Consider the following 17,395-nt stretch of genomic DNA (forward strand, 5'->3'; position numbering starts at 1 on the left):
TAAAAATATTCCTCCTGATTAAAAGCGACCCACCCATGAGAATCAAAGAGATAGGAATTTGGAGCCATGCCAGTTCATACAACAACTATGTTTATTTGTCTTAATAAATATTTAAGAAACATGACTTGTGGTATTTGATGTAACTGAGCCGGTGGTTAAAAGGCCGCTCTCCATGACATAAGCAAATCCAGTCTACCCTCTTTATTTGTCCGACTTCTCTTCGGCATTCAAGGCCAATCTAGTTTTAGGTCAGGAAAAAGACTGTGGTCTATCATTTTAAACAAACCATTGTAGTAAAACGTGAACAGGAAATTCCTAACTACACTGTTCAAAGAACAATGATTAGAAAAACAACACTAGCTCATAAAGTATAAGGAGCCTACGAAATATCACAGGACAGTTTGGGTGGAAAATAAAAATCAAAATCAAAACCACACATACATAGTTACTCTGCTCATTTTTCTTTCCCCCCACTCCCCACCCCATTTTCCCCACAGGGGTCAGAGTCCTTCAGACCTTGTGGAGGGAGAAACCTTCGGATCTGAAGGGGGAAAGAGAGCAGTATATACAGCTCTGTCTGATACCTTGGAAATATCCGGCCTGCGGGAGTTAGCGCAGACATGCCATTCATTCCACAACATATAAATGCCCTCTTTAGAGCCTCATCTAAGCAGCAGTTTCATTTGGATTTTGAGGCACAGGTCTGCCTTGTTTTTCAATAAGCTGCAAGCTATTTTTACCATGAAAAAAAAAAAGTTTTAAAAGCATGCCTGCTAGCATACAGAGTATGTAAAATGGAGAAAATGTGAACTCGAGGAAAATCTCCTGTATTAGCATTCTGTTCGTAAACCGTATTTTCCTCTCCTAAAAAAAAAAAAAAAAACGAACACACACACACACAAAAAAACACACCACACCACCCAAACCTAAACCCCCCAAAACGCCAACAAAATTAATGTATTTTAAATTCTACTAGGTGTAGTATCTTAAAACATTCAGAAAATCTTTAACCAAAGTGGTCTGACAACTGTTTGGCATTCTTGTAAAAGCCTGGAGATGTAGTCCTAATCGAAAACAAAAAAATCATTGTGAAGGAGAACTATTTCATTTTTAACGTAACGTACTAACACTATGTTAAGAGCCTATTAATCTATGTAACTTCTCAGGAAACACTTTTTTCTTTACAGGAGACATATCCTAGAAGTATCTGGACACAGGTATTAGCATTAAAATCTTCATCCACTTTGAAAAATAAGCTTCAGAACACATATATAAAAGGCCAAAGACAGAATAATGAACATACGATCTCAAAAGACTTGCGTTTTAAAGAACATCATTCAGGGACTGGAGGGCGGGAAGAAAACTCCCACAGCCAGGACACTATTCAGTTTTGGGGTGTTCCTAACGGAATCAGAGTTTCAGACACAGAGTAATCTTTTTTTTTTTTTTTGAAGAAGGCAGACAAGACTTATAAATGTTCCATAGATTCTAAATGTAAAGAAAAGAAACTTACAGTTGTGATTAAGGTAAAAAGTAAACATGATTTTCTTTATCAATCAACTTCAGAAGGAATAAAACAAATAAGTGAAGAACAGTATGGGCAGACGGTCATATGTGCAAAACTTCAAAAACCCCAGATGTTCACATACCATACATAATTACATAAAAGAGATACTCCAGAAATGTATTACAGTAAGTTTTAACAATAAAGTGATGCAGCTGTATTTTAAAACAGGAATAACAAAACTTTTTAATTCTGAATCTCTTACATGTGAGGCGCTAGAAGAAATGGCATTGCCAATATCCTCTTTCAGATATGATTTCCAAAAGAACCGGCAAGTGGCCAAAAAGCTTCATACAAGTCAGAAATCAACAAAAGAAAGTCTTTAACTCAAGGATCCAAACAGAATCCTGGTCAATAGTAATGAAAGAGTATTATCGCCTTACAGTTGCCTGGCAGATATTGTGAAGCAGAAGGGAGGACGTGGCTCACTCGTAGCCGGCAGATGTCCAAAGAACAAGATCAGCTACATCATCCTGTTACTGAACAGAAGCCCTGAACAGGCATGCACAGATCTACAAGATTACTCCCAAAAGTAATTTACCTAACACGATATTACAGCATACTCTGGTACGAAACAGCTCTCTCTCTACCTGTAACAAGCTCTACACATGAGGCACTTGATATTTCAGTGGAAGGGAGAAGTTTACAAAAATGGACTATTTTCCGTAATCACTGGAGCTTCATCTAGTCTGTCCTATTTCCAGAATATTGTGACAAATTTTATGAACATTGAATATATATATATATCTTCATCTGTATGAACCATCTGGCGTTTTGCCTTTTATTAAGTCATAGGAAGACATCCTATGACCTGGTTTACAACAAAAACAGGTATACATCTAAGCTTAATCAAATGTTCACAGGTTTTTTTAGATGCCCTTCTGAGAAAACTTAAGATTTTTTTTTTTTTCTAAGAACATAATGCACTCCTAGAAGAGAAAAAGTTGGGATATCAAAATTTGTGCCAAAACTCCCACAAGCTGTTTCTGAAAATACATCAAAAATGAAGGTAACACAATTCCCTAAGACATCCTTGAATCCCGAAGAACAGATTCAGTACAAAGAATCAGCAGCTTCTGAGTGCTATTCACAGCCAATGATAGGAAACACTACTGTGCTTTTCTTTTTTTTTTTTTTTTTTAAAAAAAAAAAAAAAAAAAAAAAAGCCCTGATCATGGCTCAGTAAATCTTCCACAGATCATTTCCCACTACATTTCTCGGCTCCAGCTTTCCAAATTGTGAAGTCATAATAATGTTTACCGACAGAAGCATTAAGCTATAGCAGTAAGAAATCTTGCAGATGATAAATTGCCTGAATTGTAGATTCAGGTTGGATGTAGATTCAGGTTGGATATTAGGAAAAAATTTTTTACCATGAGAGTTGTAGAACACTGGAACAGGTTGCCCAGAGAGGTGGTGGATGCTCCATCCCTGGAGACGTTCAAGGCCAGGTTGGATGAGGCCCTGAGCAACCTGATCTAGTTGGAGATATCCCTGTTCCTTGCAGGGGGGTTGGACTAGATGACCTTTGAAGGTCCCTTCCAGCCCTAATGATTCTATGATTCTATGAAATTTCAGACGGTTAAATGACATTGCACAAAACATTCACATGCTCCTTCCTACATATTAGTGTTTGGAAACTTGCTCATGGAATACAGGGGCTTTTTGCTTTGAAAGCCTTCTATCATGCTTAACTGAAAAAATTTGTGACACTTAGCCAAAACTTCATATAAGCGCATACAGAAATCTATTTTAAAATATCACGAGGATTTTACAAAGCAACTTACTTTACAATAGGAAAATAATTTCTGGAACTAGAAATACAGTATCTTCATAGTACCATCAATCAATCTGAACCCAAGAGTCAGCCAGACCATAAACATCTTGACCTTTTACTCCAAAAATAGGCTAAACGGAAAGATTTTTTTTAAATGCAAAAATTAAAGGGTTTATTTCATGATTTCATGGACGAAAAATTGTAGCTATACCCTATTAAAAAAAAAAAAAAAAAAAACAGAAAACACACAAACACCACCACTCCAAACAAAACAAGAAATCCCAACCTACCATGTTAACACTGCTTAAGACAAGTATGCAGGGTTCAGCAGTTAATTTTTTCCCTCAACATCATCATCTTCCTGAATAGAAGGCACTTGACCAACACACTTCAAGAATAGTAATCATGCTCCACGCTGCAGATCAATTCAAAGGAATCCACCTGAAACTAGCAGTTCATTAAGATAAAAAAAACAATGCTTCTTAAATTCAGCACATTACACAGTGTTATGAGAAATCAAGAAGTTTAGCTGAACCAGTACAGAAGACACTCGAAGTGCAGAGAACTCTCACGTACAAACGAGCTGAAAGGAAGGATCAGGTCAAGCACTAAGACCTCTCGTTCCACCTCTGTGCATGCTCCCCTTCACTAAGGCAACAGGCTTAAAAAATCCCTTATTTCTTGGACTCCTATGTAAGTGTGTTGTAGCTACTTTTGATTAATACAAGTAACTGGAGAGTCACTTCTTTCTGAAGTCCTGGCTATAAACAAGTACGTTAAAATACTGGACCACGTGTGCCTTAAGCTGCAGTTTCCAAGGGTTGAGAACTGAATGAAATAAAAAAGAAGTTTTCACAACAGTTCTTCCTCTTGATGACATGAGATTTACTTCCAAAGTTTCCCTAGAGCCAACACAAATTTATGACTAAGCAGTCCAGATGCAAAATAAAGCTGATCCAAAAATACCTGACCATTTTTAATTAAAATGCTTCTGCTTTCCTTTTGGGGAATATAATTTTTTAAAAACCTCTGTGAAACACGGAGACCTAGTCAAAACTATCTCTTTCTCCATACAGACAAGACAGAAGCATCAACATCAAACTGCAATTAAGAAGTAGGCTACAATGGATTATCAAAGTATAAAAGAACAACTCACTATCAGAAGCACTATCAAATGAAGAAACTGGAAGCTCATACGTGTAGGTGTATTTAGGGAAGGACTGTATTTGATTACTCAGTGGAATATCGAGACGCGCAAGAAATTAGACCATCATTTAAAAGGACAGCATTTTTAACCGTCTGTTCTGTAAGCTGGTACTGGTAAACATTTTTCTAAACAAATAATTCTGTATTCAGTTGGCCCAACTGAGCAGCTAGATTAAACACAGAAGTGGAATTCAAATGCCTGTGCAGAGTCTTGAGCACATGGTACCTATTTATCACAAATCTCAGTACACCCATAACCACAAGAGCACTGCTAGGTTTTCCCTTGAATAAACTATGAGCTGGCAGAAAAGCAAAGATAAGACAACTCAAACCAACACAAAGTAGCATATGCTTTTTTTTTAAATATCATCACTCAGTACACTGCATACAGTTGGAAAAATGCATAAGAATATACATGTTGTTTAACTGAATTTTGACAAATTATCTATTGCATTTCCAGCCTTTATATGCATTTCCAATTGTTTTTTTTATTATAAATACGAGAAAGAGTTATGCTTTCTCTAGCTCAAGATCTGATGATTATTATTAATTTGTGTCAGTCATCAATTATAGTGTTAGAGACTATTTAGATACTACTAAAACTGATCTATCATCCAACAACCATGATGGTCATTAAATCAATTTTTCTTGGGTTTTTGTGGTCAACTTATTCTGAAGTTTCAGGTTCAGGGATTTTTACCTGTGTGTCATATCATACCATGAGTCTTACTCAAAAGACACAGGGAAGCAGAAGACACACAAGTGTTAAAACAGTAATTTCTGAACACATGCGACATTGTCTCCATCTACTAATTATCCCTACATTGCCAAAAAAACCCTAACGGTAGTTTACTTTTTATTCTGAAATTCCCTTTTAAGCATGCGTGGAACTGCTGTACAAGTCAAGTAACTTTGGACTGTATCCTCCTTCGAGAAGCGTGTGACAATTTGTTTATGCTATAGAATTAGATAATTATGTAGTACTTCAGCTGCCTTCCCAAACATGGATAAGTCACTCTTTCTAAGAATGCATTGCATATTAAGGTTTTTTAAAAGTCTTACTTTTAGCTGTTTAAACTGTAATCCAAGATTAAATAAATCAATTTTGATTATGCATTTTCCTCTTTGATAGCAAACTTTGTATTTTGCCATAAAGAATCCTAATCACTGTGTGTGTGAAAGAGCTTCAGCCTAAATATAATATAAATCAAAATAGTTTCAACAAGATTCTCCATAAATATTTCATCTTGAAAATAACTCTTTCAGAAAGCTATGAAAGATAGCCTTTGATTCTCCACTGCTGGTTCAAGGGTGTTGATATCACTGTACTTTATTCTTGTCCCATTGCCAATTAAATACATGAAATAGAAAAGTCTCTGAAAACAAAAATTTAAAAAAAGCAGTCACTTCAGGTTTTGATATTGACTGATTCAGCCCTTGATGGCAACCAGCTCCTTCCATCAAAAGAGCTAACAGTACAGCACAGCATTGCCTCCGTCCTGCAAACCACAGCGAGACCACCAAGCTCATCAGCAGATGCACGAGCCTTTCCTACTCCAGCAAACACCCACTAAAAGGTAGAGAAGCAAATCGAGAAATACTCCAGCTTATTTGATCATGCAATGTATATCTAGAGCAAGCCTCGCTAGGAGGCTAGCTGTATTAAATGGCTGACTCAAGTGACTCCATGAGCCATTAAAAGTGACAGATCATGTCTCGCCATGCTTTTAGCACATCTTAATTGTACCAAGTCCAAATTAATCTTCCTATCTGGAAGAGAATCAAGAAAGACCCTTGCAGCATGGCAGAAGAAAGCCTACATCCCCATTGCCTTGCCGTTAATGACTAGTTAATAACTGAGAGATTTACCTGCACAAAATAGGCTTGGGATTAGCAGCAAGGCAAAAATACAACATCGGGGTCCCTGCTCCTCTCCATACGCAGAAAGACAAAAAATCTTGTTCATCTAATTCAAATATTACAACCTCCTCCTCTACAACCTAGCAATTTCAACCTTGACCCATTCAGGTCCCTTAAAAAATTCCCCTTAAAAAATTCCAAAAGAAATTGATGAGTTATAGCTCCAAACACTGGTGACAAAGCCACCTTCCAAGATCCCCCCAACAGCTGTTCTGTGGTTTTTGTTATTACCTCGACATGACTTTTCACGTTCCACCCTTTCCCAGTTACACTCTATGCTTCTACACAAAATCAAGATCCTCCTTGGAGGTGTTCCACTGTCAAGATCCTCCCCCTATCTAGCTGATCTTATACCCAGTTCCCTCTCTCACACACCTCCAAGGTACTGCAGTGCTGACATCCTCCCCAGACACCCGCCTGGTCCTAGATCAAATTCTCTCACGCACCAACTTCGCTCCCTGCCAGCGATGGCAACGCTCACTGCTGACTTTACCAAATCTTTCGTAAGTGTTTCCAAGCTGCTGCTGCTACCTCAAACTCAGTCCTCAAATCGGTTCTGCTGCTTGTAGCCTTCTCATTTCTTAATATCCACTTGCTACTTGACTGAAAAACTCTGACACCTATTTAATTGATTTCTGTTGGCTTTTATACATCCATCTTATGCCTGAAAAGTGAACCCTTTCTTTTTAAAGGTAACCTGAAGCTTGTTTAGAGATATGTTGGTTTACTGTGGGGGTATTTTAAAAATCAGTAGTCAGGACTGTCATTCACAAAGAGGATTTACTCAAAGAAGGTTTTAAACTGACTCATCACTTTTGCCTAAGCCAATTCCTTATTGAATTAAGCTTAATTGACATAAGCCACTTAAATAGCCATCTGCCTGAAGGTTAAGTCAGCTTAGGGAACTAAACCAGCTGAAAATTACCCTCCCCATAAAGAGACAAATGAAATACTGCATAGGGGTGGTTTTTTTTACTAATTTGTCTTATGGTAAGGCCAGATAAGCATGGGTGCCAGTGCAAGGAAGGGGCAAGACCATGTGGCTGGCGAGGAGGACACTGCTGCTTTTCATAGATTCATAGAATAGTTAGGGTTGGAAAGGACCTCAAAGATCATCTAGTTCCAACCTCCCTGCCATAGGCAGGGACACCCTCAACTACACCAGGTTGCTCAAAGCTTCATCCAACCTGGCCTTGAACACTTCCAGGGATGGGGCATCCACAACTCCTCTGGGCAACCTGTTCCAGTGTCTCACCACTCTCAAAGTAAAAAGTTTCTTCCTTATATCCAACCTAAATCTACCCTCTTTCAGTTTAAAGCCATTGCCCCTTGTCCTATCACTACATGCCCTTGTAAAAAGTCCCTCTCCAGCTTTCTTGTAGGCCCCCATCAGGTACTGGAAGGCTGCAATAAGATCACCCCAGACCCTTCACTTCTCCAGGCTGAACAGCCCCAACTCTCTCAGCCCGTCTTCAGAGGAGAGGTGCTCCAGCCCTCGGATCATCTTCGTGGCCCTCCTCTGGACTCACTCTAGCAGCTCCATGTCCTTCTTGTGTTGGGGACTCCAGAGCTGAACGCAGTATATATAATTCAGTATTCATAATTATATATTATGAATATATATATATTATATATTCAGTATTATTTTGGCAGCAGCTACCCAGTAGCTCAAGGGTGCTGTATTGTGAAACCTTGCAGAGCATGCATGCTGCTCTGCCATGGCAGGCGGAGAGGTTGGAAAAGTACCTAGAGCATGTTTTCTTTAGCTAGCTTCTTTCAACCAGAAACAAGTTGAAGATTACTTAAAAGCTCCCATACTGGCTGGCTTTGCTGGTGAATGTGAACTGTCACATCTGCAGCAGATAAGATATTCAGGAAGTTCTATTTTTAACTGTAGGCAAAAAAAAAAAGTATTAGTTTTACTTTGTTTTACCAAAATCTCAACTAAATACTTCTGTTTGGCCTCACGTACAACTTTACAAATCTCTAGCTTCCGATAAACAACACAAAATTATAAGCCAACTTTACATTTAACAGGCACCTCTACGGAGCTTGTTAACAGGACTTTGCTATAGATAAGTTTCTAATTTTTTTTTTATTGCCTACAAGTCATTTGTTCTTGTGTTTGCACAGTGCTGTCACTATATTTACATTCACTAAAAACACTAAGTTATCTCTCAAACTAAACTTATCACTAGAATCCAAGCCTATATAGGAATTTTTCTCCAGATAATGGAACTTAAAACCGAGCCCTCGCCTTGTGACATTTGAAATCTTGCATTCTCCCACGTGCAGATTATAGATCCTGAAAAGCAGACACTTCCCACACACACACTCTTTAGAAAATATGTTAACGCAAATACCTAATTTTCTTTTAACAATACTTGGTGCTGTTTAATGACAACAGATACAACCATTAAGCTCATACTGACTCAGATGTAGGTTGATTTATACATACAAGAAATAGGAAAGTACCTTATCCGACAGTTTCAAGCACTGACAATATCCAACACATCATAGTTTCTCAGCTTATAAAATGCAATTCATATCTGAGGCAGTCAATACCACCTCACAGAACTCTTCAAGAAAAAGCCCTCATAACATCTACCGTCGTATTGCTGTAATAAGCTAAAGTCACAAGTTAATTTAGTTCTTTCCGGTATGCACACAAATACAATAAGGCAGGTGTCCGCATTCCTTATCTAATTGCTGAAAATATTTCCATTTAGAGGTAAAAACTACACACACACAAAAAAACAAACACTTCAGCTTTGACAAAATGTCAAGGGGCTTAACGGTGGCTTTTTTTGTTAATGAGGTTACCTTGGCTCAATAGCTGTTTTGATGCTTTAGCACACGTGCATTAGGTCTTGCAGTTTTATGCTATTTAAGTTAGATATTCTGAGCATATGTATTGTACCTATTAAAAAACAAATAAACCATAATTCACTACTATTGTACTACAAGGAAAACCTTTCACCTTGAGGAAGAAAGAGCGATGCCTCCTACTTCTACTTCCTGAGGCACTGAAACACTGCTAAAAACATTTATAATCCCTAATGACTGGAGATGGAGCACTCATTTTTTACAACACTGAATTGTAGGAGTAGTTTATCAGAAAACACGAATGCTCTCTTCATACAGGCATTGGTTTTTCCCAAGCCACATAAATCTGACAGGAAATTAAAAGCCACTTTTTTAAAAGCGTTTAAATCAGAGAGCTGAGATCAAGGGAAGGGGAAAAAAAAAAACACAACACAATACTTTAAAATTGTTTACCATGAATGAGCTGATTAACATTTACTTGTTGTCAGAATCTATCACTTAAATGAATGACTCAGCTTGAAAACCATACCTAATATCAACTAACATTAATTCTAGGACACTTTCGCCTAGATCCGTTTTTAATCATAAACATTTCCATGGAAGTCACTCACAATACGAAGTTACTACCTGCCTGTTTGAAGACCTACCAGACAGGATGAAAAAGATGTAAGAACGCATGCCCCTTCTGAAAGGCAGAGAAGTAGATTTATCACGGCATATATATACGTGAAACTTTCAAAACAAATGTCAGCTACAGCATGCCTTCAAAAACACTACTGAATTATTCTGAACAAGAACTAAAGTTGGAACTAGATGATCTTTGAGGCCCTTTCCAACCCTAACCATTCTATGATTCTATGATACGTGCAGATTGCACAGGGAGGCTCAGGGCACGGCAGCCTGTTCTCAGCACCATGTGCTGCAGCAGGTATCCCCAGTCACATGTCAGGAGAGCGGCCGCACAGCTGCACAGCTTTCCCATCCACGCTGTGGCTGCATCCAGGCTTGACGTTTGCACAGAAAATTCAAAACATCTGGATCTCAAGTATTATTTTATACGCAATGTTTTTAATATAAATTCTATCAAGTCCACTGTATTTACTGCTAACCTGGAGTAATCAAACAATGCAACTGCAGTGACCCAGATGCCTCAAGTGATGGGTATAAACTGGATTTCTTCCTTGCCATGTTAAGAGAAACAACCGAATAGAGAAGCTCTCCAGTTTCTAATGAAAGGATAGCTGCTCTGCCAATCCTTATGAGATATATTTAGCTATATATATTATACATAGGTCAAATGATACATCATGCAATGGAAGCAGTAAAAATAGATGGTCACAGACAATGGGACTTCAAGCAATAGCTGACAAATCAGGCAAATAAATTGAATTAGATAGTTTAATCTAGAGAGTCAAAAGAGTGGAAAAACCACTCTGACATTTAGTATCTCTTACTATTAAAAACACATCATATTTCTGTTTTCAACTTCTGACTATCAGATATTATTATAAATCCACTAAACAAAAGAGCTCTGAAATCTCTGCTATCAAGTCTTTTTATGAGCAGTACTCAAACCACTTCTTAAACACCTCTTCAACTGAATAAATTCAGCTCTTTTGCTCTCATGGGAAAGCATATTTTCCAGATGCATACTAACTCAATTTTGGTTATTTTTTTTCCTTTACAATCATCTCCATCTCTTGCAAACTTGACACTGACAGCCTAGAGAACAAATCTATAAAATCACAATCAAATTAGAATGTCAGCAGTTCTGCTCCCCTTTAAACATTACATTTTACGTTTACATTAATAGTCAAATAAAGCATGTGATTTAAATCTGTCCAGTCATCATACTGTTTTCAGAGGGAATGTTAAAATAATGATAAACACTTTGTTTTCTTCCATTTCTACAAATAGCATTAGTTCAAAACAAAATTGTGAGTTAACTCAGTCCATAATCAAAATACAACAAAAGTGAAGTAGACACAAAACGTCTGAAAACACACATGAACTTGAGGAAAAATTTTAAAAACGGCAGTGGTGCTAACCATTCTTTTGCCTTCATCTTTCTGACTCTTGGGAATAGAAGTATTTGAATTCTAACACTGAATGACACTAACTGTGACTCTCAGTGCAGGGGTTTAAGCCAGGCCCAGAAAAATGCTATTTGTGAAAAATCTTTAAATGCTGCTTCTGATTGTCTTTGAGTTTCTGAGGAATGTTCACTGGACAGATACATTACAATACTCTAGGAGGTATTCTCTTGCCTTGACAAAGAGGCCACCGCCTTTCTAATCGTATCGCACACTGGTGCGCCAAAAGACCTCTTGCCTCACTAGAGAGGCATATCTTCCAATTCTGGCAAAAACTTTAGAAGGGATTCTCATCTACTTCACTCCACACTCCTCTGATCTAGCCTTGGAGTTGCTCCTCTCCGTGTATCAAATAAGGCAAGAAAATAAAGGAAGGAGGAGTTTGTCACTAAAAATATTCTCTTAATACAAAATGAGACATACTTAAGCAACTTAAGTCTGGAATTTTCTAGCTCTGAATACCTGACATGAATATTCTCTTCATTTAAGCTTCTTGCGTGCAATCTCATATTCCTCTATAAAACCAAACTGCGGAAAGAGAAATCGCATTGTGTGGCATCACACTGGCACATGGATTTGAACACCTCGCTTCACCGCTTGCCATAGCAGAGGAAACAACAGTAGCACAAGGCTGACTTTGTCTAATCCCACAAAGAGAAGAGGCAATAAGGGTAATACAGACATTTGCTAAAAGCAAATAAATTACGAGAATGAGGAGTCCTGCGTTCAGCAAAAGCAGCCAGCACTTCTAGACTTCTCTGCCCATTACTCACTTGACTGTTTCTACTCTGGACCCCTAACACAGATATCTGCTTAGTGACTTTCTCAAGCTGACTCCTCGTTTCAAGCCCACTAGCCGTTCCTGATTGTTTCCAATCTCCACAATTCTGCTTTTTCATTGGTCTCCTTGTCCAGCACATCTTACACTTCCTGATCCCCGTCCTCGAACTTCACAAGTAGTTCTTATATTTCCATCTTACAACTATCTTTCCTTCTTCGTTTAGACCTTGCATGCTGCCTTGCGTGTATGTTTTCTGACTCTGAAGATTCCTCACCTAAACTCAGTATGCCTTCTTTCCCTCAGGGTTCCTTGTACAGCCAAGAAAAGAGCTGGCACCCTCACATCCGAAGCCCTCACCAGACCGGTTTCTTCTTACCTGTTTTTCCCTGCTCTACTGGTTTTCAGTCCAGTTCCCCTACTTTTTTCTTCCCAGGCTTCAGGTGCCACCCTCCTTCTCCCTACCCCAACTCCTGATTGCTGTGCTTTCCACAATCTACTGAAATTCCCGTCCCCCCCATCAAATTCCAAGGCCAACCTCACTTGTTCTCATACTCCTTGCTCCAACTCGACCCCTCTACAAGGCCAGAGTTTTTCTCCTGTGCTCAAATTAAGCAGCTTTTAGGTCTCATAATTAAGATGCTGATGAGGGCGCAGGACAGAAAAACTCCCCAATTTCAATTAACGTACCAGCAGTCCAGCTTGCAGGACGTTTCTGCAAACGCAGCTGCTAAAAATCTTAAGTCTCTACCCAACCCACAGTGATTTTTCAATGCTTCCCAAAACGGTCCATACGGACAATTTCTCCATGCAAAAAGACTGCTACACCTTGCGAGTTTAAAATCTTCACTCCAAAACAAGATGATTTATATCTTCACACTAACAAGACAACTCACAGTAAGAAGCTGAAGGAAACACTCCCTCTCCCCTACTGTTGTTCAAAAAAAGCAACACTGTATTTTAGCTGAAGTTTCCACATACAACAAATAAAATAATACTCCTCAGCTTGGAAAGCTTTTGCCAAACTCCAACAAAGTCCAACAGTTTTGACTAAGCTCTAATCACTTGAAAACAGAGTCTCGGTAACAAACAGCAACAGTAACAATATCCTTGGTGCCACGAGGATCATCAATATCAACCACAAACATAGTCAGTCTCATTCTAAGATCATTTACAACCCCCAGTTATTGACCAGAATCTCAATACAGCAAGTACTGTGCAAACACAAGATAAAAGGGCAGTTCGTTGCCCTGAAGAACTTACAATCTATCAAGATAAAAGACGACGACTACCACGAGCCGAAAGCACGCGCTGAACGGCTCCACTCTGAGATCCACAGAATCTGCTAGACAACCAACCGCGATCTATTCATTACACACAATCCACACAGATCAACACAGTATCTTCCCCAATGTAACCACTGATTTCATACCAAAGGCAAGATGCTTCTCAAACTTCTCGTTTTATCACTCTTCTACTATTCTCCCTCTTTTTTCTTCATTTATTTCACTTTTTCTTACCATAGGAAATCATAAGGTATCCACTTCTGAGTCCTTTATCCCCTCTCGCTCTGTCTTATTTTGACTTACCTTCCTTGCCCTCATCACCATCTCCTTCCCAAACTCCAAAATCCTCAACAGAGCAAGTTCCTCTTTCCTCAACTTCTTCAATTAGTATTTCCTTCTCTTTTTTTTTTTTTCTTTAATGGGAAAAACATCGGGCAGAAAGGGAAGAGGGCAGCACCAGATTTTACGGAGTTTTTTGGTTGGCTGGTTGGGTTTTTTAATCAAAAAACTGCTTCAAATTAAATTCACAATCCAAACTATACAAAAGGCTGAGAAATCTCAAAGGGAATGCTGAAAAGAAAAACAAACTACTAAGTGCCAGCTACATGGAAAGAGGAGCCTGTGGGGATGCTTATGAGACTATTGCCCACAGGAAAGCTTGAAGGTGCTGATTCTCAGAGCCCTGATCAAGTGCAGCATGGCCTGAGGTCCCACAGTTTTGTCCAATTCCTCCTGGCCAGAAACAAAATCACTCAAACACAAAAATGGGGGGCTCATCTCTTGTCACTCTATTCCAAGCTCAAAATGCGGAGGTACATATGATACAAGTAGGTTATTATAACCGCCCTCCACTTCTTTTTGCAAAAATACAGCTCCAGTACCATTTCTCTGCTGCTCTGATCTTTCTTTCCCGAACTTTGGCAAAACACAACTAACCTGATCCTCTCCTACTTTGCTGCTGCCCACGGGAATCTGAATAGCTGCAATGAAAACCAAAAAAACTGGTCACTTTCCACTATGTGGAAGAACAGAGACATCTCACTAAAATAACAACAGTAGTCTATTCTCATCCAGAGACTAACTCTGCAATCATAAAACTAGTCCCTGCTACTTGAATTCTGTAGAAACTACTGATATGTGCTCATGAAAACATCATGTCTTTTCTATCTGCCCCAATGTAAATGTCTCAATCTCTGCTCTACAGCCTGTTCTTACGCAATGTGAAAAATAAATCCAAGTTTAAACATCGGTGTGAAATATTTAGACAAATTTTCAAGCATCGTGTGGTATTTCAACCATTACTTCAAAACACAAAGTTATAATTTTAGCAATACTATATAAGTGGAATGGTAACTGAACTTAAACACTGTAGTAAACGGTTAAATCTTTTTCGTTGTTGTCTGTATGCGAGATAATCCATAAGACAAAACCGCATACCCTCTGGAATTTAATGGAAAGGATGACACACAGACACCTTATTAAGTCATCCGTTACCTTTAAAACAGTGTTACAAGTAAGCCAACTTTAAAAGGCATACACATCTTGTAGAAAAATGCGCTATCTAAAGCATACTAAGAAATATTTCATGCCTCAGCAAAAAAATATGTGCACGCGTAAGTACGTCTAAATAACGAGACAAAAGATCTTGATCTGGTAGGTAAGTATTTAGGCTATTTAAACAGTTATGTATCGTTGTGCAAGACGGCAGGAATCGCTCAAATTACTACCGTCTTTAACCCAGACTGTGCTTAAATGTTTCTGTGGCCTGCTTAACATTCCAGGCATACTTCTGGCAAGGTAGCTCTGGCTGAGGTTCAAACTGTCCTTGTCCAACTTTCGCTCACTATAAAAACATTGTTTAATATAGAAAAGTATATACAGAGACATATGTTTCTCATTTCGCAGACACCTAGAATACCGACACTTGTGTTCACTAACTCCGCGTGGAAATTTTTAGGTGAACGCTCTCGAGCAAGGGTGTATTTACCGGGCAGTACCCGCTACGGATAGCCCACGCTTCCACCAATTTCAAGCTATTGAAGCTTAAACACTGCTTATAACGCAATCCTAGCGAAAAACGTAAAACCTGCCCGTATTTATCCACCCTAAATGAAAGGAAAAGGCCTAACTCGCTCTTACCGCGCACCGCCAGGCCCGAGAGACGTGAAAACGCTACCCCGGAACGACGCAGCAGACGAGTAATTTGTAGCAGACCGCGTATTTGTCAAATTAACTACAGGAATTTACCGGTTTGCTTACCTCCACGCAGCGTTATCTTTTATGAGGAGGTAATCTACCAAATTACTTCAGCATGCCTCCAGCCTGCTGCTGCCAATTAGTTCAGCCCGGCCAATAAATCAGGATGGCCGAGCCACTGGGTTACGGCGGGGCTAGTCCAGCGTTTCAGGAGTATAAACTGGGCCAGTATGTTCCTGTCCGCCCCATTTCCCTCCGCACAGAGACGCTCGGTCCGAGCGACCACCACGGGCAAAAGAACCTTAATTCAGTTTTGGTGGGTTTTTTAATCCAACTTAGCGTTAACGCTGGCGGCAAACCCGTCGGCCGCTGGGGTAGGGGCTGCCCTCGGGTCCCCGCACGCACGGGCCGAGGAGGGCCGGTGTGACACAGCCCCCCCGGCCCGCCTTCCCGCCGCGGGGCGAAGCGAGGCGAGCGGCGCAGCGCCCCGCCGGCAGCGGCACCGGCGGCCCCACCGCCCACACCCTCCCCGCGGCCACGGCCGGGGGAAGGGGAAGGAAAATGTCGCCGACGGGCCCGGCCCGGCCGCCGACGGGGAGAGGGGAACGGGGAGGCCTCTTTGAACTCCGGCCTCGCCGTCCCCCTCTCCCCGCGCCCTCTTCCCGTCGGCGACGGGGCCGGCGCCCGGCAGGATGAACCGTGCTCGGGCCCTCCTTCCCCCGGGATCTCCCTCGTCCGCCGGCGGCTGCCGCTCCTTACCTGTCCCGGGGGTCGATCCACGAGGTCTGCCGGGTGTTATGGTCGATGTAAAAGACTCTCCCGTCGAAGTCTCTTGCTTCCTCCCAGCCGGCGGGCAGCGGTAGCTCCGAGCTTTCCCGGCCCCGCTGCCCGCCCGCCGGCGGCCCGCCGCCCTGTCCCGCCGCCACTTGCTGCTGCCGCCGCCGCCGCCCGCCGCTCAACCACGGCATGGCCGCTCCGCCGCCGGGCCGCCGCCGCCCAGCTCCGGCCGAAGCCCGCTCCGCGCTCGCCGCTGCCGCCGCCGGGGCAGCTCCCGTCCCGTCCGGGCCGCGGCCGCCCGCCGCCGTCTCCTCCTCCTCCTCCTCCTCCTCCTCTTCCTCCTCCTCCTCCAGCACTAACAGGCGGCCCCGCAGGGAGCGGGACTCGGGCGGCTCCGGCTGCGCCGCGCCGGGCTCATCCTCCCCCGCGCCAGCCCCGCTCCGCGCCGGGACCAGCCCCGCTGCGCTCCCTAACCCCGCCCGGGACCTGCCCCGCGCCGCCGCGGCTCCCAGCCCCCGAGCGCGGCCCGGCGGCCCGAGCGCCCCCGCCCCGCCGCTCAGCAGCGCCCCGCCGTCGCCTCCCCCTGCTCCCGCCCGGCGCCTGCCCCGGCCATCTTCCCTCCCTCCCTCCTTCCCTCCCTCCGCCAGGGCCGGCCCCCGCCTCCGCCCCGCCCGACTGTTCCCACGCCGCGGAGGGCCGAGCCGGGGCGGTCCGGGAGGGTCCTCCCTCCCGCCCCGGCCGTTTCCCCCGGCCCGGCCTGCGGGGAAGGAGGGAAGCGGCGGGGCCCAGCCAGGCGGCCGCACCCCGCGCCGCGGAAGCCGGGCCCGAACCCAGGCACGTCGGCTACGGAGAGAGGGCGGCAGCCCCGGCCGGTCCGGGGGAAGGTGGCTGCGGGCCCGCCGTGGCCCGTCCTGTCCCGCTCCGGGGCTTGTGTTGTGCCGCGGCCCGTTGGGGACCGGGAGGGTGCAGGAA

At 42.3% G+C, this 17,395-nt stretch overlaps 1 protein-coding gene across 2 annotated transcripts in view; it reads right to left on the reverse strand.

Annotated features, from left to right (window-relative positions):
- Positions 1–16,614, reverse strand: part of WWC3 (WWC family member 3) — a 106,141-nt gene extending 89,527 nt beyond the window's left edge. For both annotated transcript variants that reach the window (XM_086609457.1, XM_086609463.1), the window contains exon 1: positions 16,406–16,614. In XM_086609457.1, coding sequence (XP_086465583.1) covers positions 16,406–16,614 — 209 coding nt within the window. The remainder of the gene's footprint in view (positions 1–16,405) is intronic.
- Positions 16,615–17,395: the final 781 nt, after the last annotated feature.

The sequence above is a fragment of the Tauraco erythrolophus genome, chromosome 1, assembly GCF_009769465.1.
Source record: "Tauraco erythrolophus isolate bTauEry1 chromosome 1, bTauEry1.pri, whole genome shotgun sequence".
NCBI classification, from domain to species: Eukaryota; Metazoa; Chordata; class Aves; order Musophagiformes; family Musophagidae; genus Tauraco; species Tauraco erythrolophus.